The 22,540-nt window shown below is 39.0% G+C and overlaps 1 protein-coding gene across 2 annotated transcripts in view; it reads left to right on the forward strand.

Annotated features, from left to right (window-relative positions):
* The window catches only part of LOC142159092 (uncharacterized), a 304,132-nt gene that overhangs the window by 126,772 nt on the left and 154,820 nt on the right, over nucleotides 1-22,540 (forward strand). For both annotated transcript variants that reach the window (XM_075213684.1, XM_075213685.1), the window contains exons 15-17: nucleotides 10,777-10,944; nucleotides 20,879-21,046; nucleotides 22,343-22,510. In XM_075213684.1, the coding sequence (XP_075069785.1) occupies nucleotides 10,777-10,944; nucleotides 20,879-21,046; nucleotides 22,343-22,510 (504 nt within the window). The remainder of the gene's footprint in view (nucleotides 1-10,776; nucleotides 10,945-20,878; nucleotides 21,047-22,342; nucleotides 22,511-22,540) is intronic.

Genomic DNA, 22,540 nt, shown 5'->3' on the forward strand with positions numbered 1-22,540 from the left:
TGACACTTAGTCAAGGATCAAGCTGTCCTGATGTTGGTAAAATTCTGAATATGCCTCTCAAGGACGTTCTATGCATGCTGTATAATAGTGTAACCATACAAATATGCCAAAAAAAGCTGTATAGAAGATTAGCAGTATGTCCATTCAGCCTTTGGGCTTTGAATGTATTTTTAATGCATTTGTTTTTCGGAATGTATGATATAAGCTTGCTATGCCAAATCTATGTAATTTACTTGTTTCTTTTAAAAAAAAAAAATCTGTGTGCCATTGAAGTGTTTTTTTGGCAGCTATAATATTTTTTTTATTTTTGGAAGTACATTAGATTTGGTTCACTAAATAATAAAAGTTACTCTGGATGTTACAGGTAACTTTTAGACCAAGTCTTGGATGTGAGGCATTATTATATATGGAAACCTAACTTTATTATGCTTGTATAATTTACATTTATTGTTTTCATAGTAGACATGTCATTCCCTATTTCTACCACAATGGTGTCTTTACAATATAAGGTAAGTATCTGTTATCTGTGTATTAAAAGCAGAATAAATGCCCATTCCATCCCTCTCCCAAATTCTATAGTGGCAATGTCTCTTGTTAAAAATGGCAAAGACTAAAAAAGATAATGATGTAAAACAATGTATTCTGAGAACAATTACTGTACATAATGCTTTATTATTACTAGAAGTGCCTGCAAAATGTCTACTTGTGGAATCTACCCCTTCCTCCATTGAAAATATATACGAATATATAAACCAAAATACATACTAACATTTAGTGTGTAGGAGTCTTTCCCTAAAATAATCAGTCTACAACTTACTCACTAATCTAATAAATACTGCAACCTGTTGAAAATAGGAAGTATTGCACACATTTTGGTTTTCTTTGCTTGCTGGGGTTTTTTTTTTGTTTGTTTGTTTTTGTTAATCTGTCCTAAGTAGAGTTTTTGTTGATTTTTTTTCACCTACAACATATATTATGGACTTTTTTCTTTAGCTTTTTGCAGTTCTTTTTAGTTAAAGATTAAAACTAAAAATTATGATTGGCAGATCAGACGTAATGGAAGTTATCAAACAGTTATCAAACTATTAAAAGTAATAGTAATTTTAGATTATTGCTGACCCATGCCTACAGTACTGACTATATACACACATTACACAGGTTCTTTCAGGAACAGTGTTTCAGCAGTCATACTTACAACCTAATATTTACATAAGGCGATGACGTAACCTTTCAAGGTTTGTTCTCAGTTAGTAACCACCATGCAATGCTGGTGGATGTCAATTTACCTCTATATTGTCACTATCCTTGTTCATTCATCCTTATAGCGGACGTAAATAAAGCAAGGAAACAAATTCTGTTGGTATTTTACTGTAAGAGAAAAAAAACAGAAAAAGCTACCTCACTAGATATCACAAAAATAATTAGATTTGGTTTTAACACCCCCCAATTAATATAAGAGATTGTATTAATAATCCAATTCAGGGAGTGGCTACTACCTAAGTTATATTTACGTGTTGCTGGATTTTGTTCTGGAAGGCAATATGAAAGCAATAGAAATACCTAAACAAAAGTTTTCATTTTCAAGTGGGACAGTTAGACAATTTTTTTTTAATGTAACAAGGGACCAGAGTGTGACATGACTGGGCCACACTGCTAAGATAACATCTCCCACTGACCCATCCATCCACAGGGACTACATGTGCTGTCACCCCAGGATCAGTTCTTAAATTGCACCTGGCGGACAGGGTTAGGACGTATTGCGGACACATGGGGAGTAAGAAGGAAGGGACAGGAAGTGAGGGACAACTGACAGCCCTGACACATAACAAAAGCATGGAAGGGGTTAATTTCAGGAGCGACTGTGTGTTATCCAAGATCTGGAAGTGGGAAAAGTTAAGTATTACCCATTGTCTTCCACGGGACTGGCCCAGATATTGTGAGCAGGGGAGCCACTGTGGAAGGCCAGCTCATCTCCAGTGCCACTCCAACTCCTTACCCAGCACCCACCAATGTTTAAGAAGTAGAGACCCAGGGGTTTGCCTGGGGAGGAGAAAACACTGTGGAAATTTGACCATGGATATAAGGAGGAGGGAGGGAGTATTCATTCTGGGTATTGATTCCTGAAAGGTGTAGGGCTGACTGGTGTTGAGTTTCTGTTCTCTGACAGCAGACCCGGTGATCATCACTGTTCTGTACCTGGGAAGCAGGCTGTCTCTCCATCTCGATACCTGTCATCACCTCACTCCATCAGGAGATATTCGCCAGGTTCTGGGTAATTTGGTGTGCCCACAGGAATGGAGAGACTGATACCAAGAGCACTGGTGGAGAGTTGGCCAAGCAGCCGGGAACAGCAAGATACCATGACTCTCTGGACATACTGTTGACAGACTCTTTTGCCTGTTCTAGTGTTTAAAGGGCACAGTTTTATATCCTATTGTTTTACTGTAAGAAAAATAAAGATAGCATTGTATCTTTTGTTCTCCGCTTTGCCTGTGTGATTTCTGAACCCATGAAGACCCAGGTAACCTAGTGAACTTTGGTCCTAAAAACCTGGTATTCTCACACAGAACATTATGCCTCTGTCCCTCTTCAGAGTGCAGGGCTGCTAGTTACAGCTGTGGTTAGTCCCAGAGGCCCAGCTGACTATCTGATCTTTGTGAGGATTTGGAAGGTGTTTCCTGGAGATCCAATGGAGAAGCCACATTGATGTATATTGTGACTCCTCATTGGTCCTTTTGCCCCTGTACTGCAGTTATTTTGAACTGGTGAACAAAAATGTTCACCCCTTTAAGTGGTAATGCATCACCCAATAAGTTATAAACTTCTATATTTAATCACAGATTGAAAGTAACCTTTAATAAAATACCTTCCTAGCATTATCCAAATGAAGATGATTAGATAAATCTGTAATATTATGCCAATTCCCCGAACCTAATCAAATATGAAACTTCACTAATCAAATCCTAAAAAGTTATGTTACGGTAATGAACTAAAGTTAGACAGATGTACAAAATGAACAACACCTATGTGAGATAAAGAATCCATATATATTGAGTAATACAGAGGTGAAAAAAAGTTTTAACTTTTAATCCAATAGAATGAATGAAAAGCCACCAAATCAAGGTGTGTAAATCAAATAGTTTGCCAGAAAACCACAACTCCAAGCCATAGGATACATACAAACTTCCTGAGTGTCTGCGTTGAAATTCTACCAAAGGTTTCCAGTGGGAAATGAAGTCATTCAACAATGTTGTGCAGTGCAAACTTGAGATGTATTTTGCCCTTTATCACCCCTGATGAAGCCTAGGGCAAAAAAGATGTCTCCGTTTTGCACTTCATATTGCTCCCTACATTGTTCCTTTATCTGAAATTACATTCGTCTAAAATAAAATATTGCTTTGTAAAGTTCAAAATCAAAAGTGTAATTGTTTCATAAAGTTAAAATAATAAAAACAAACAACATGGTTTTTTTTTCTCCTGTAATATTGAACTTTTAAAGACAGCCTTGATATTCTTATTGGCCTATGTAGGCTTCTTTAAAATGTCAGCACATTTCTTTTTACTGTATTATGTTCTTTACTTTGGCGTTTTAAACTTTTTCTAGTGGAAAGTAGGCAGCATGGTAGACACTGGCATCTAAAGTATAGCCCACATAAAATTTATATTGCACGTGTGTGTTTTTGTCCTGACCTTTTATGGCTTTCATTATTTATAGTAATGAAACCAGTATAACAATGGCACAGGTGTTTTATGCAGTTAAAGGGGCACTGCACCTTCATGTGACTTTAATTTATTGGCTTATTTGCGCCATATGGTGACTTTTACTAATAAAATCATTGCTTGTGTCTAGCTTCCTTCTGTATTTCTTGCCATTTATTTATATCACAGGGTACAGTTGTTTATTTTCAATGCTTTGAGATAAGACCAAATGCTTGTCTATCATGTTGTTTTAAAAACTGCAGAGGGTGTAGCACAGCTGTGTTGTGTTCCAGGATGGTGATCATTCCAGTGCCTGTGATCACCAATTGCCCAGAGGCAGGATATAGCACTGTACCTGTAATCACTAGAGATGTTCTCTGACCCCTGTGTTTCGGTTTTGGTATTGGATCTGTATATTTTATTTTAAAATTGCTACAAAATTGCTAAAATCACATCATTTGGCTCTTTTTTTTTGTTCATACATTATTATTAACCTCAATAACATTAATTTTTGTCAAGTGACAAGAGCACTGCTACCCCTCCTGTTTCTGTGTGAGCAATGGCACTGAGCAATGTCACTGGAGACTGGAGAGTGACAAAAACACTGCTACCCCTCCTGTTTCTGTGTGAGCAATGGCACTGAACAATGTCACTGGAGACTGGAGAGTGACAAAAACACTGCTACCCCTGTTTCTGTGTGAGCAATATCACTGAGCAATGTCACTGGAGACTGGAGAGTGACAAGAACACTGCTACCCCTGTTTCTGTGTGAGCAATGGCACTGAACAATGTCACTGGAGACTGGAGAGTGACAAAAACACTGCTACCCCTGTTTCTGTGTGAGCAATGTCACTGGAGAATGGAGAGTGACAAGAACACTGCTACCCCTCCTGTTTCTGTGTGAGCAATGGCACTGAGCAATGTCACTGGAGAGTGACAAAAACACTGCTACCCCTCCTGTTTCTGTGTGAGCAATGGCACTGAACAATGTCACTGGAGACTGGAGAGTGACAAAAACACTGCTACCCCTGTTTCTGTGTGAGCAATGGCACTGAGCAATGTCACTGGAGACTGGAGAGTGACAAGAACACTGCTACCCCTGTTTCTGTGTGAGCAATGGCACTGAACAATGTCACTGGAGACTGGAGAGTGACAAAAACACTGCTACCCCTGTTTCTGTGTGAGCAATGTCACTGGAGAATGGAAAGTGACAAGAACACTGCTGCCCCTGTTTCTGTGTGAGCAATGGCACTGAGCAATGTCACTGGAGACTGGAGAGTGACAAAAACACTGCTACCCCTGTTTCTGTGTGAGCAATGTCACTGGAGAATGGAGAGTGACAAGAACACTGCTGACCCTGTTTCTGTGTGAGCAATGGCGCTGGATCTCCTGGGGAGGGAGGTACTTTTGGAATCCAAAACCCGTGAGATCCGATGACACAACAATGACGTTTTGCCTCGATTCAGATCCAAGGAAAACGTGAAAGTATTCAGATCTGCCATGTTTGGGTGTGCTCGTTTTCCAAAATCCGAGACCGAGCATCTTTAATAATCACCAACTGCCCAGAGCCAGAAAGCAGCACTGTGTCTTTATTTATCAACTGCCTGGAGCCTGGAACAAGATTTGTACTTGCAATTACCAATTGCCTTGACCCCAAAAATTGCTCCTGTAATAAAGAAATGCCGGGAGCTGGCGCTCTGCCTGTGTTTAGCAACTGCCCGGAGCCAGGAACTAGCACAGTTTCTGTATCCACCAACGTCCTGGAGCCAAGAGAAAGCACAGTGACAGTATCCCTGATTCTGTATATCCACCAACCGCTACATTTGTCATTCTACTGCCTTACGTAACTAGCGTTTCCCCATCTCTTCCATTGTAAACTCATTTGGGCAGGGTCATCTTTATCTTCTGTTACATGTCATTCTATACTATTTGTATCACCATCCTCTCACTATACAGCGCTGAGTAGAATGTTGGTACTTTATAAATAAAAGATGATAATAAAGATGATATGAAGATACGGTTAACAATCACAGAAGGAAGCCAAAGAGAAAAAGTCAATGTTTAAGAAGGGTATGTAGAAGCCAATAAATGAATTTTATCTGCAGGTGGAGAACACTTTTATAAGCTATTAACAGCAATGATACTGTTCTGTTTGTGGGGTCCAACCTCCATATCCCTTGGGTAATTGTCTGTTTCTGCATCATGCACCTATTTATCCCCTAACAAAAGCTCTGTGTAGCACCAGCAGGCAGTTTAACAAAAGCAAATCTTCAATTAACCTTTGTTTTTAAAGAACACTGCTCTTGAGAAAAAATAACTGAATTTCGATGGAAACCAATTACCAAAGTGTTTATCTAATATTTATATAAAAATTATGCAGAACTGCATCTACGTGATGATTTGAGAGCCTCTTCAGACAAAAATCTATGCGAATAAAAGAAATTCATTATGCAACTGAGATGCTCATCATCTAAATATAGGGTTTAATATGCAGAAAGTCCAGGCACTTGTTTTGTACAATTCTGATTCCCACTTGCAGTTGTCAAGATTTTTTTTTATTATTTTTATGTTCAAGTTTTTTTTTCCCCTCTCTCCAGTTTTCTTTTTTTTTTTGCCTGTTTGTAATGTGAATTGCTGATAACAGCAACTTTAATAGCAAAAGTATGAAACAATATTCAGGCTTGTCAAGGAAAGGTCAAACTATTTGCATTCATTAGGAGCCTGGAGAACCGTACAGTGTGTGTTTCATTTGAAGGCTTATGGTTATTGATTTTCATACAGCTGTAGGAAGAAGATAATTAGAAGTATACTTCACTTATAGGTGATGCAATTAGGAATAATTTCCCTATAACTACAGCTGTGTTCAATCCAAGCGTCTTTTCCAGATAACTGCTCATCTTATAAATCTCATGTAGCATTGAGTATGTATACGGTGGTTTACCATGCTACTTTTTTTTTTTGGACAAAAGAGCCAGCAAATCAACACTCATAAATAAAGCAAAATATAATGCTCCAACATGTAATATTGTAAAGCTTTTATGACAGAGATTAACACAAGGGATATAGTTGCAATGGGATTCTGCATATTTCCTTGTCTGGCTTCCATTGCTGCTTGTCCATTGATAATACATTCGATATACAGAATGCATTTACGTATTTTAAATAAAGTATACTGTATTTATTTTCCTAATATTTCTGTGTTGGGCAAAACTTCTCTTATTTCATCATATCTCTCAGTATTGCTCTTGAGTTTTTATTCTCACAGTCTCCATTTTGTGTCTTTTTGTGGTTACATCACAATACAACAAAACCTTTTCATGTTCTCATGATCTGCTATATTGTGCTGTCCTTGTTCCTGCCTATTACAGCCAGTGCTGCCATTATAGGAGTATATTATCTTAGGGGGCCAAGCACACCTGCTGCAACATGTGATCTGCAGTTTAGCATCAGGAATGTATATGGGATGGTCTTACTCCTGGTCACTGGCTGCTCTCACTGGTATCCCTTGGCTACCAGCTACTAAAGGACCGGGAGGTTAACCGCTCACTAATGTGGGAGGGTATTGCTGTTGCCACCAGGCTCCTTTATAGGCACCTGAAGGTGCATAGGCTCCTGGGTAGTGTGTACTGTATAGCTGCTGCAGCACCACTTTACTGGTTACTCTGGCTAATTTCTCCTGAACGTTCGACTCAATGAATACTTCTGGGTAGCAAGAAGGGCACTGGACTCAGGGGTAGGGAGCCAGGAGATGGATTAGAGTGTTAGCTCTAAAGTACAGGTCAGAGGAACACAGAAGAATCTTAGCAGTAAAGATGTTTATTTCTGACTAGATTTTTTAAGAGTTTTTTTTACCACTGTGAGGTAGTAGCATCACATAACCACAATGGACTGCAAGCCTTTCATATATATATATATATATAGCTCTTCTGCCATACATTTAGATAGGCACTTCTTACAGGATGAACACTCTTTCCAGCTAGGACCCCATGGTCTCTGGTTGTTACCAGAGTGACAACTGGTTGGAATCACCAATGTATGTTGAAACTTGCTTAGCTGGTGAGCTGTAGATATATTTCCCTATTCACGGCAAAATTTATGACTTGCTGTTGCCAAACTGGCGAGTCTGCCAATGTGGCTGCGCAGCCACATATTGTCCCAACATGGTGGGTGCCCGGTCCAGCACTATTTGCTTCACCCCTAGTGCATAGCAGTGGTAAAATTCCAACAAATTAAGGACTGCAACTTGTCCCAGGTAAGTGTGTCTGCTCCATCCACCTATCTCACAGAAACCACTGCAGCTGTTGGCAAACTCCTCATGGGTGATGTTGCTGCCCTTGTTGGTAAGCCTCTATGGTGGTAATATTATGTATTTAGGAGCTCCTCTTTTCATACATCATAGTTCCATAAGTCCGCTGGGGCCACTTGGGGCTCCACTCCACATCTTTGCAGTCTAGAGACAGAATACTTCACCACATCTTTGTTTGGCAGGACACGGGCATGGAGTCTGTGGACTGATTGTCAGTCAGTGAATACCCTTTTTGGTGTGATTGTGACTACCTGCAAAGCCAAATACTGCATAAAATGCTTTCTAATGTAATTACAGTGTCCACAAATTTGCGAACAACTATAATTTCACATGGTCTGTAGTCACAGTATTCTCTTCTGATGGAGCAAAATATAAGAAATAAAATCCTAAGCCATGTGGTCAATCTGTTGATAACTTCTCCATGTTGTTGGGCTTCTGTCTGACATAGGTGACTTTGAACATGTGCATTGGACAAATTAATAATTTACAATCACCTACACTGGTCAAAAGCCTTCTGTACACAAACACCTCCATAAGTTGGTTCATCATATTTGTACTGCAACTAATTGTGTCCATGTATTGTCTGGGAGCCTGGTTCTAGAAAATAATTTAATATTAAAATATGGTAACTTATGTTGGCTTTTTACAAATTATAAATTTACTAATTAACTGCACTGGGAGCCTTTCAGAACTATATGGTTTCATGGAAAATAAAAATGGTTTAGGCTCTTTCGCCAGCTCCGGGCTAACCTTGAATTCAAATGGGCAATAGCTTGTCTACTTTACTGTAACGCACAGTCTTTTATTATATCTTTTAGGAACCAGTCTGCCACCGTTTTCGCCACACCTGTAAGTGATCAAATTAACCTTCGGTGCCTGTCCAACAGATAACCACACACATGGGCTGATCATGGACATCTGCGTACCAGATTTTTGCCCATGCCTCAAAATAATCCGATCAATATATATATATATATATATATATATATATATATATAATGTATATATTGTGAGGATGTTGGTATGTACACAACACTTCAATCCAGGATAACTGAATAATTTGTCCAATTAATTGTCAGGATGGTATGGACAGAAGTATGTTCAGTATATAATGGCACCTGTAGCCTTTCACAATCTCTGCGACCCTGTCTCTGTTCTCTGTCTAGACATATATCTTCTGTCTAGTGACCGCCCACAACAATCAGACAGTATTTTATTCTCCTCTCAAACGCTAACTAATCATCAGTAAAGAAAATTACAAGCTAATTACACTCATGTGGTGCACCTGTGCCTGTGTGCTGTATGAAAGAATGAGTGAGAATTTAACACTGTCTACAGCCTGTACTGCAGACTCTTTGGGATTTCACCTGTTCCTATGCAGGAGAAGTGTGACAAATAACCCTATTTGTCAATAGCGGATCTGAAGATGCTTTTTATTGTGAATCTGAGTGTAAGTATGTTCTGCCTACACAGTACTTGCTGTATGCTAACAGGCAGAACAGAGTGCAGTATACACATAAGCACATGTGCAATATAGAGTCACATCAAAACGCATAAAAAAACGCATTAATAGAAAATAAAAGAACAACTCTTAACTCTATAATCATCATTAAAAAATATGATAAGTTTAAAAAAATATATATATACTTGTTTTTTACATTAAATATATAAATCAAGATGTTCTTAATGGGTACTGTACATATAATGCATTTTTATGGTCTATCTTGCATACACAAGTTCTGTGCTAGTGGCACGCCTATGTGTACTTTTCCAAACAAACGCTATGCTGTGCCAGTCATCACTATCAGTCGCCTGCTTCAAATTACATGTCTGAAATCAAGCATACTTAATAGAAACCCAGAATTGAATTGGTGGCCTCATCTGCATTGACACACACCCTTACTGTACATTCCCTATGTCCGTCCACCCCTTCCCACCTTTATTCCACCTTGTCATTTGCGTTCGGACAGGAATTGCAAGAATTTACATTCATTGGCGTAAGGTCCGTTCCTGGACATGTGCAGAGCTGTTTCACGCAAGATATGGCGCACAAATGGACTTGCGTCCAAACATGAAACGGGACCTCTGTGCATAAGGTCCATTCATAACTCTGACCAATAATAGCTTCACCATGTAAAAAGTATTGATGCTACAGTATTCCTGCTTGCTCTATACCCTGCTATACTTTACTGCAACAAATTATAGTGTTAAATGTGACATATTTTTCTCCGGGCCATTCATATTTTGAATCCATCTCTATGAAAAACTATTTGAACATTGATATTGCTGAAAATGATACATCAACTTACTTGCCCTGCTTTCTTTTTTTTATCTGATTACAATGATAATTCTAGCACATTTTGTTTGGGGAAAGAAAAGTGTTCTATTTGCTTCTTGATTTAACATAATTTGTTGGTTATTAAAACTAAAAAAAAAGGTTTAGTTTGACTTAAATGAATTTAATATCTTGTGTTTAGCTCCACTTTTAAATGTGATCTCCACCATTTTTGTAAGTTCGTATCCTCTGCTTCTCAATAAGGTTTGCCAATCATTAAGATGTTTTTTTCTGATGTTCCCCTATGGGTGAAGTACAGCACTTACGAGTTCTGCTCAACAGTGATTAGCAAATCATCTTAAAATAAATGAAGGTATATAAATTGAATTGAACACTGGTTGGTGTTCTCCTATAAACTATATCTGCAGTTGCAGTAGCTAAAATGTGAGTCCTGCTTTTGTATTATTCATGTGATTAACGCCTCATTACCTGTTAGGCCAAGAATTCTGAAGAACTTGTGAAAGGTTTACGCGAGGAACTGAACCAAGGTCAACATCGTCACCAGGATGAGCAAAAACACATAGAAAAGTTAAAGAAACAGGCTGCAGACATGGAATGTGAAATGGAACAACTGAGGTCCAAAAAGAAGTGTGATGCTCAGAAGGTAATTATTTCTGTTGATTAGAGTATGTTGGTTTTGAAGGCTATTGATTTGTTCTATAATGACAGCATAACAGAGAATAGCAGCTTACACTAAGCTTTAAATATCTCAAGTCCTGTTATTGAATTATAATCTTTGAATATATATTTGTGAATGTGGTTTGTTATTATATTACTTTAGGGAGCTTGTATTTAACTATCATTTCCCACAAGTTCCATATTTTAGTTAAAATAGTGAGTACTTCACAGATCGATAGCCCTGCAGAACACCCCTATATAGGATTAACTGTAAATATATAGGAAGCATAACCATAAGGTATGGTAGCTTTTAAATAAGTAACAATATCTAGTAAAATTGTACTCACTCTCTTTTTATCTCCTACAATACTAATAATAATAATAATAATAATAATGTGCGTGTACATCGTAGCAATCAGTTTTGTTGGAAATTAAATATTTTCCATTCACTGCACTATTAAACTTGTGTTCCTAAACTGCTTTATACTTGTAGCCACAGAACCAAAAATATATACATATATTTTATGCAATATGTATACTATGCCATGGTAGAATATATAAAGGAAAGATACATGCACATGAATACAATTAACAGCTAGTTGTGCACAAAAAGTGCTGTATTCCACATCTATGTTAGTTGTGCACCAGTTTTGACGGATATCGAGTGAAAAAAGAGATTTCCTGGCACTGCAGTCTTCAAACAGTGCAGAAGATTTCTTTCTAAGACACAAAATAAATGTTGGCATCCTAATAACCGCGTGTTACATCATTGTTTGAAGACTGGAATGCTGTGGTATCTTTGTTTCACTGTTTTATCTGAGGACCCTTTTAAATTACATTTTAGATTTTAATGGGCTGTTAACTTTGCATTTTCTCTGGAACCCACTAAACTTTACTAAATATCACTGTAATACATTTGCTATCCTCTCTATAACATGATATTAAGCACGGTCTGTCAGGGATGTCCCACACTCTTGCCACCAAAGAAACCACTTGTACCGTCCCTCACTACTGTGTCTGAAACATACTTGCCTACTTTCAGCGAAGGGCCATGATAATGATCGGGACCTCCAGAGAAGCCTGATGACGCTGATTGTGTCATCAAAGCCCAACCTCCTTTACAAGAGGAGAGGTGGAATCCAGGTGATTCAGTTTTACTCTCATGGAAGTCTGGAAGGATTCCCCAAATTTCGGGAGTCTCCCCAGCTTTCTGGTAGAGAAAGCAAGATTGGTCTGACACTATGAGTGGAGTAGGGATCGTTAGAAGAGAGGGAGAATACATCATCTATTTCTGTTGTCTTTACTAGTCTTGTGTCACCCATTGCTCCTTCTGAAATTAATTATTGCAGAGTGACTGGGGATCGGAGTATTGGAGGGGGGAGCATGGGCTGGCTGGGGAGCATCTGCCCAATGGGCTGATCCCATAGTGGGCTACCTTGGGCTGGGTAACTGAGCTACCTGCATTTTTTACCTTTAAAATGAGACTAGGCTGCTGAGCCATGTCTCTCCCACTGGGCTAAAATTTACCAGCAAACCCCTGGTGGGAGGCAATTTAATGCCCATAATGCGGGGTGACAAGCTGAGGGTTGTACTGCGTGTGACAATGATTGCTCTTTGCATAGATGTAGCAGATGTTAGTGCATCTATCATCATCATCACCATTTGCTTGTATAGCACCACTAATTCCTCAGCGCTGCACAGAGAACTCACTCACATCAGTCCCTGCCCCATTAGAGCTTACAGTCTAAATTCCCTAATATACACATCTATAATAGAAATAATGCAGAAAGTCATAGGAGACTCTGTCTGTTTTACTTCAGATTAGCTCTCTGCTTACACTGCTCTATGTTTTGCTAAAATGTTTGATTGCAGTGTTTATACACAAGCTGCTTATGACAGAGCTATGCATAATCTATTCCAAATGAATGGTAAGCAGTATATGACTACAGATAAGATATGTATGACACACGTATTTCATCTTCCTCGTTTTACTATTTTTCTTTTTAAGATTATCTACATATACACAGTTCCTTAGGGAAAGCAGTGATTTTATAGTTTTGGCGTACTGAACTTGCATTGAAATGCACTTGGCTATTTATGTTGAACATAACATTCAAAGCTTAGCTGCAGCAGTGGGGTAGATATTGACTGTTAGGGGGGGGGATCAGGCAATGTGCCCTATATAGTTTTCATCTTGTTTGATATCTGTTTTTACATATTCCTACAGTAGCTGGACTACACGAGCAGATCTTCTAGCATGCTTTTGAAGCTATATAACTATCTTCCACAAATCACAGTGTAATGATACATAAATGACTGAAAATGCATGTTGTTGGCTTAGTGCTGAAGTACACAAACACAATGTGTACGCAATTCTGCTGTCAGTTATAGCAAACTGAAAACATATATTTTTATTTCATAAATCATATCCTACTCTAGGATAAACATCACATAACATTGCATGCAATATTTCTCTAGACTTTAGTTTCCAAAGAAAGGGCTAGCATTCAAGTTGCTCCTATATTAAAGAACACTTTACAACACAATATATAAATCTAATATGTAAATATCAAAGGTATTTTCCTTAACACCCTTTGGGGGAGTTTCAGTTGGCGGCAATGTGCCACCGGACATCATTGCGATTTTCGGCTGTGCAGCCATTACAGTAAGGAGTCTCCTTAACAGTGGAGATTCCAGCCTTAACAGGGGCACGATGTGTCTCCGTGGACTGTTCCAGAATTGGGTTTCCTCCTTAGAATGAGACATGTTTAGAAGCCATTGTGATCATGGTTGGAATGGTTTATTCTCAGTAGAGGTCCCCGCTCTGCTCTGACGAGAGCGGAGTAGGGGGGCCCAGGAGGTGAGAATTTTGCTATGGGGCCTGGCAATGCCATTCTCACCTCTTGGGCCCCCCTACTCCATTCTAGATAGAGCTGAGGGGGGACCTCTACTGAAAATGCACTCAGTAAAGGTCTCCAATCTGTTCTTTTGAGAGCAGAGCGAGGGGCTTGTAGCTGCCTTTACCCCTATTGTTACGCCCCTGATTCTAGTTGTTCAAAACATGCTCAGCTCATTGGTTGCTGCAGCATTTAGAAAGTTAAACTAGTCAACAAGAAAATCCTGTGTGTTTTGTAAGCTGACATTCCCCATTTGGGTGAAACCTCACTTCCGACTAGCAAAATGCAAAGGGTTTCCCTGTTACTGATGATATTTGATTAAATTTTGTATGTAAACTACGTCTTATTTATTCATATCTGAAAATGTGCCTTCAGAAATGTATATTGTAGCCCTCTCTAGCACCAACATGGAGCTTAAGGGCCTCATTTAGAGTCGGATGCAAATCTGTTTTAGGCACATTGACCACAAAACCACTATCACGCATGTGCAGCAAGCATCATATGCACCTGCATCTTGGACGCATTTTACACTTGCGGCTTACTACGAGGTAAATGGCGGATCGTGGAATTGTGACGGCGTGAACTTGTATAATATAGACACAGGGGGTGTAACCTCATAGGTAAATCTTAAATGCAGTAAGACGCAGACTCAGCACACATCAAAAAATGTGCGCCAGGAATTAGGTGACGCAAGTAGTTAAGGATAAAAAGATGGGGGTTCTGCGCTTCCCACGTGGAGGTGAAATAAGGCAGCCAAGGGGAACAAAACAAAGGAGATGGTCTCAACCTTCTAAAATAGGCAAAACAAAAAAACTGAATTCCCCAGCGCAAAGGGAAGGGAAAAGGGGATAAAAATATAGGAAGAGATATGATTCAGAGATTATGTGGATGTGCTTGATTATATTGCAAAACTAAAACAAAAATAAATCATATGACAAGATAATCAAAATGTTAGGCAAAATTACTCTTAAAAACAAAGAAATAAATAAACACTTCATTATTCAATATTATACCATTGGAAAGCTGTAGATGTATGCTTGGAATATTTGGGTCTCTAGCACAAAAGCATCAGCCGCCTGTCCACAGATGGATTGTAATGTCATGGGTTAAATAACGAAAAGGTCCGTGTTCGCGTCTGGGAAGGCTGGGTAGTGCACTTACCTTCCTCCCCAGGTTGTCTTGTCCGGATGCTCCTGTTCCAGGGTCCACTATTCAGATGCAGATCCCGCTCCCATCCGGTGACTTTTCCTCGAGACCTGCTGGAAAGAAACCAAGTAGTTAGCTGCAGGAACTGCTCGCAGCTCGGTAGGGTATTACGAGTGGGTTGCAACTGGGGTTGCATGCCACTTATAATACCCTACCAAGCTGCGGCACACTGCCACTCCTCCACGTCTTAGACGCACATTGCGTCCGACTCTAAACGAGGCCCTAAATGTCTATTTTATTACCTGTCTTGTTTTTCTTTGCAAATTTCTAAATTTATTTTCCCATCACTTTTTGATGTAAGCTTTTTAATTCCACCTTTTTACTTTTGCCAGCAATGTTTTGCCATATTTCCATACAATGTGCTATGGAGAGTATGAAGCATGTCGACTTAAGTGTGCACACTGGAAGAGAGCTGGTTATATTATTAAAAGTACTATACTCGGTGGTGGCATTGCCGTGTTGCTAATACACTGTAACCTTCCTCAGCATCCATGTCATGTCACAGGATAAGGTATAGACTACTGGGACCATAAAATAAGTGTTTATTTTATGGTACAATTCTCCTTTCTTGAACTAATCACATATGACTCTGTAATATTTTCTTCCCTCCCAAATACAAAAAATCTCACACTGCACGTAGAGAAACTAAAATCCAGGATCATTAATGAACTTTAAATAATGTTCCTTCGCAAGCGTTTTGTAATTGTAAATGGAATTTCATGGCTTCCTTTGCTGTAAATCAAAATGTGTGTTTATAGGGCACTTTTTAATCCAAGCTTAATACACAATTATTTTTTAATAATCACAGCCTTGGATCTGCAGCTGTGAGCTCACTAGTTTGAACAGCTGACTGGAGTAAGCCGTTTTATGTTGCTAATATTACTGGGCATGTCAGGAGCAGAGAGTTATTTTCCTCAGGTGTGTCTGAGTAAGTCCCCTAATTTCATTACTTTTAAAAGCAGTGTGAAAATAAAACATGTCATCTCCCTAGATATTGCAATGTTTGGTCAAATTGAAACGTTGTGTGATTACTTCCTACATTCTCTCACCACTTTATAACGCCACATAGTTGATCAAACACAACTATGGCTCCATTCTATGTACTGAGTGTTCCGCAAGGCATTGCCGGTCCTCGCAGAAGCATAAGGATTAACAACAATGGAAACCTATTTTAAAAGTAACATATGGCACAGGCCTGCACATGGCACTTAGAAAAATAGCTCATTATTGCAGTTATTATTAAGTAATGGCTGATTTCAATTACACCAATCCAAGTAGGTTTAGTAGGCAAGGTACATGGTTTAGTGTCCAAGGGTAAATGTCAGAATTTTTTTTCTGTTTTAATCAGCCATTGAGAAGTCTTTGTTAGTCTTGCAGTAAACGATAGGAGCCCCCTGGCAGCGTTACATCTGATAATGGTATTTGGCAGTGATTGGCCCGGAGACTCATGATCGGAGCTTGGTTCCCAGACTGAGGAAGATAGCACATTGTCGGACATACGTTTCAGTGATCTAGCGCTGCTTCTTCATCTTTCAGCTGTATACTGTAAAATGCAGCAAGTGTGGTCTTATCACTTTAAGGGGCAATAATGAAAAGCCTAAGAAAATAAACATGAGGTGACCCATACTTAGGATCTATGTGTGAATCTACTAAGATACTTTTGTCATTTGTTAATAATATATGTGCAGTTTTTTTTGGCTTTAATTGAATAATGTATGCTGCTCACAGTGTTAAAATGGGTGTTTACTAGAGATGCTCACTGACCCCTGTAAACTGGTTTTGGTTTTGGATCTGGATTAGCTTCGTATTTTTGTTTTGGTTTTGGCAAAACCGCCCTCGTGTGTTTTGGTTTTTGATCTGGATTAGCTTTGTGTTTTAGTTTTGGTTTTGGCAGAACCGCCCTCGTGTGTTTTTTGATTTTGTATTTTTTAGAAAAAATCCTAAAATAGCTAAAATCACATAATTTTGCTCTTTTTTTTGTTCCAACATTATTAACCTCCATAACACTCAAGTCATTTGCAGTCAATATTGGCCACCTCACAGATCACAACATTATTTTCATACACTTTCGGACAAATACTGCAGCGACCTGGATGGATGGTAAGCGACAGAGCAATGACATAAACACACGGCAGTTCCTACCACATCTAGGACACATTGGCACACATCAGTGGCAGAAAAGAAAAATGGCAGTCCGCCCTCCCTCTCACCCCTCGCCATGTTGGATCTTAAAAAGGAATCCAAAACTTGCGAGATCCGATGATGTAACGGTGATGTTTTGCCTCGTTTTCAATTCTGAGGACGCGCAAAAATGCCAACCCCCTAAGTTCGGATGTGTTCGGTTCTCGAGGAACTGAACTGAGCCTGAGCATCTCTAGTGTTTACAAATGCAAACTCGTATTTAACATAATCTTTGTGACCTTATGAGTTTAGCTCTTTCAGAGTTTATTCTGTTTTATTGCACCAGCTTCATCTTCTGTTTAACTATAATATCTTTGTCCTCAACATTTGTCTACTTATAATTTCAGAAGTTAACAGAAAAAGAAAATGTATTTAGTGGTTAATCAGTATATACAATTAGAGCATACAGTACTTTAGAAATTTGTATCAATAAATTCAGATCACATTTAGTTAAAAATTACTCTACAGAAAACCCATTTGACCATTTGACCATTCTTCGACATCTCTTGAACTATGATGAATATTACATTTTCTTGCAAATCTTGTTACTTATTTTCAACCCCTTTACAGTTCAAAAAATTAAGCCTTTCTGCAGTGCAGAGAGCTCCAACATTTTTTCAATATTTTTTTTTTTTATTATTTAGTTGTGCATGTTTACCAAGTTCTACTATAGAGAATAGGAAGGGAAGGGATGTCAGAGCTCTGAATACTTACTGTCTTTTCAAACTGAATTGATGCATATTAAAATCTCCAGCTCACAAGTGCATAGGCTACAAACAACTTTAATATATGTTTTGTACCAGATGACAGGAGATAATCATTTGCAAACCAATATGATGTCTATTAGGGTGAGATGAATGAAAAATGTGTGGCTTTCTCCTTTTAATTTACTTGTTAAATGAAATAATGGAATGGGTTTTTTATGAACCTGAACTTCCACCTAGGAAGATGTTTTCCTAATGTGCCCCATTCTCCTATACATCTTTTCTAGGGTCCTCTCTTTCTCTGGCTCAAAACCTGGGGTGGAGGAAGGCTTCCCCTCACTCACCTCTCTGCCGCCGAAGAGCGTTCAGTTGACTGATCTGCCAGTTCTCCTCACTGTGGCTCCGGCAAGCAGGGCCGGGTTAAGGGAATGGAGGCCCCTGGGCTAAGGGGGCCTCCATTCCCCCGTGAGGCTCCCCCCGTGATCCAAGCTGCCTGCCCCCTCCCGTGATCCGAGCTCCCCGCCCCCTGGCACTTCTCCAGCACGCTGTACGCTCTTTGCTGAGGAGATCTCGTGAGAGTGAGACTCACGAGATCTCCTCAGTAAGGAGACTACAGCGCGCCGGAGAAGGACCGCAGTGAAAGTGCTCAGCAGCACTGATCGCGCCAGGGGCGCCCCTGCCTCCGACCGATCAATACTGCTGCTGAGCACTTTCAAGGGCCCCCTGGATGCCATAGGCCCCTGGGCTGTAGCCCAGTTAGCCCTATGGTTAATCCGGCCCTGCCGTCAAGGGAGGGGGGCGGTCATATTAGTTAAATATTTTTCCCAGCAGTAGTACAGCTTTAAATTATTCTATTAGAGCACTAAGCACTTGCATTAGGTGTTGCCATTCCCCACTTACCTATTTGTAATTCATCTGTTTGTATAACATTCAAGTATTGTTATATTCTTTTCACATAACTGTACATTGTTTCAATCCCTTTGTTGAGAGTTCAGTGACATTGTAATTAGTGTTGCTCCTGTCTTGAGATCTGATGTGCTCTTAATTTTTATTTAGCCTACAGTTAGCAATGTTAGATGATGATGATTAACAATATTAAAGCACTCACAGGCCAAGTGGTTTTATATATGTCATGGATTTCCGAGTTCACTTATGTTATCCTTAATTTTTACAGTTGGTGGTGCATCATTACTTATACTACTGTACATGAGTAGTAGTTTTTGCCAAATACATTTAAATAGTTTATTATTTAATTTACCATTTTATTAAGTTTTACAAAATTTTGGTGTACTCCTTTTTTGTTTGCTTAATTTTGTAAGTTTTTTTAATCAGACAAAAGAAAATGTTAAGCCTTTCTTCTGGAGACGAATCCTTAACAGGGTGCTGTATTGGGTAGAGGAAGTTTTGGGCAGGTGCAGGGCTGAATCTGGGTGTATCGTAGTCAGAGTAATGTCTGGCTGAGGTAAATTTGTTGGAGGAAGACATACATAAATCAGAGAAGCTGTAAGTATTGTCCAAATACAGTGTATGAACAACAGAACCTGAGCTAGATCTTATACTAACAATATAACCAGCACCACCCATGTACAAGCCCCTCCTTCACGCAGCAATCTGTCACAGACTCCTCCCACAAAACATAGCTGTCTGAAAGACAGATAGCTTTCTTTTTTCTTAAAAAAAGAAAAAGAAAATACTCTGTTAAGTAAAAAATATATTATTATTATCTTTAATTTATAAGGCGTCACAAAGGGTCCGTACATAACATACCAAAAACAGTGAGCCATGACACATGATACAGAAAGAACAAAAATGAACATATACCAAAACTTGTTGTAATGCAATAAATTGTTTAAGTGTGTGTTGCCATTTTTAATCAGAGAAAGGAAAGGTGTCAGCTTACAGCACAGCTATGTCTTTTATGAGGTGAATCTATGGATACGTACCAAGTGATCTTAACGTAGTGTGTTTAAAATACATTTCTAATGCAATTTAAGTGCATGCCAGCGAATGTAAAAACAAATATAATTGTGCCAAATGAAACCATGCTTATTACATTTTATGTACATTTGGCTTACTTGGTCCTGCGGTGCGTTTTCAAACATCCTTTTTCCATTTTAATGGAGCTGCGTCAATGCAGTTTAAAACTTTCATCTCAATAGAAGCGCTTTGGAAGTTGTAAAAAGACGTTTACATATGCGTTTTCCACACGTGTTTGTCTTGGGCAAGATACGGTTATGTTTGCCTCTCTTTGGCATAGGGGAGAAATGTCTTCACATGGCAACTGTAATAGATTATATAGTCCTTGACTGCGGGTGTTAGAGGTGGCTAATGATAAGGATGTGTTCCACATTCATACCGCAGAACAGTTGCTTAGTGGTTGCACTTCTGCCTCACAGCACTGGGGTCATGAGTTCGATTCCCGACCATGGCCTTATCTGTGTGGAGTTTGTATGTTCTCCCCCCGTGTTTGCGTGGGTTTCCTCCGGGTGCTCCGGTTTCCACCCACACTCCAAAAACATACTGGTAGGTTAATAAGCTGTTATCAAAATTGACCCTAGTCACTCCCTCTCTGTCTGTCTGTCTGTCTCCTTCTGTGTGTCTTTGTGTATGTTAGGGAATTTAGACTGTAAGCTCCAATGGGGCAGGGACTGATGTGAGTGAGTTCTCTGTACAGCGCTGCGGAATTAGTGGCGCTCTATAAATGATGATGATGATGATGATGTCTTTCACAGTTGTTCATGCAATTATTCACACTACTCACGTAATATAATAAACTTACATTTTATACATAAATATGAAATGTAACTGTTTGTCGGTTAGTGTTTGACCAATATATAAATATTTCTTGATAAAACACAGTGGAAATAGCTGCATCTAAAGCTAAAGAAAACAATGTAATCATTGCGTAACACATTATATCTTCTTCTCAAAGATTAAAGAACAAGAAAATCGCCTGATAAAATTGGAGGATGAAATTCACCAGTTACATAAAAAAAATAGCTCTGCTCAAAGTGATCTTATGGAGGCAGAAGCACAGATGAAAGTCCTGCTCCTGAATCTGGCTACAGCAGAGAAACAAATGAAACATTATACAACACAGGTAATTTTATTTTCTTTAAGCTGGTGTCACACGAGCGATTGCGAATGCTGTGGTTTTTATCCATCCACTAAAACGCTGGCTGCGTTCTCAAGCTAATTTAGTGGTAGATAGCAGTGGGTTTTGTAACAGTGAAATGTATCGTCTCTCATTGAGACTGTGCCCCCAGCTAGCAATGATGATCCAATAATATGGTTTCTTGGTTTTACACCAGTAGTTTTATTAAAACAGAAGGTATTTACATTTCTCTGCTACAAAATAGCTTCGCCTCACAAATCCAAAAATGTAGATATTGAATTCTCATCCTTTATATTCGGGTCAAGTGAGCTAAAAGGAACCGCAAAGCCCTGTAAAGAAATGAAAACGTCAGCATTCTAAAAATAGAAGGTATTTAAATATATCTGCTATAAGAAGCCAATGTCTACGCTACAAATCTCTGTTCTGGATGTATAGTTGGCGGACAAGGACGTATAAGGAACGATTTGCCCAAAACAAGATGGAGTGTAACATATCTGAACTAACCATATGGAAAGTGGTATATACAGGTTCATGCAGGTGGTAGGGCTCTCTGTCATATAGCAGCAGCTTGTAATTGAAATGTGATTTTATTATATTTCAGCGTGAAACGTCTCACTGGAAATGATTATGTATGTATATTGCACAAGGTATGGTTATAATTGCAGTTTCCCTAAAAGGAATCCCCAGGTCTATTTAATGCTCCCAACCCCCATGTTGTGGGCACAGTGAGCAGTAGCAGAAATTGGTATGGCAATCTGAATTGTTCCCATAAGTAATTTAAATTTAGCAGAGTATTGGAGCTTGTACAGTAATAAGACTTGTTTTAATCCTCTGGTTGTGGCTTCCGACACCATGGAACTGCACGTTGCTTCTGTTTGCCCCTCTGTGGAGGTTAGATGACTGGAGGATTACAAAACCCGATGCCTTTTATTATCTGTACAAGCTCTGTTCTCTGATAAAAAGAAAGAAGAAAAATTGTATTCACACGTTTTGCCGAGGAACTCCTTTACAACTGTATCTTCACACGCAGGTCAGACATTGGCTGCTACATTATGTGTGCCCCCATCATCAACTTAAGAGAATTGTTTAAAGATCCCGATCACAGCTAAACGCAGCTCTGGGCTGTAAAAAAAAAAACAGAAAAAAAAAATGTCTCAAAGTAACAAGCGGTTGCTTTAGCTTTATACTGCAATCATCTAGTGATCTTTAAATCTCCTAAATGTTTTTATCTAAAAAGTTTCTTGAAAAATCTCCATCAAATTACACATTTTTCTGTTCAAGGCTGAATGCTATGAGACGACAATAGCGAGCCTGCAAGAAGATTTGGAACTGTCAAAGAAACAGTGCAGGAGATCTACAAAAAGTCTGAGGTCTGCTGAGCAGAACGTTCGTGATTTAAGACTGGACATTAATTTATTACAAGCAAATCACAAGCAGGCAGTGGAACAGGTAACATTGTCTTATTCATCTTTCCGCTGA

Source organism: Mixophyes fleayi, chromosome 5 (genome assembly GCF_038048845.1).
Source record: "Mixophyes fleayi isolate aMixFle1 chromosome 5, aMixFle1.hap1, whole genome shotgun sequence".
Taxonomy (NCBI): domain Eukaryota; kingdom Metazoa; phylum Chordata; class Amphibia; order Anura; family Limnodynastidae; genus Mixophyes; species Mixophyes fleayi.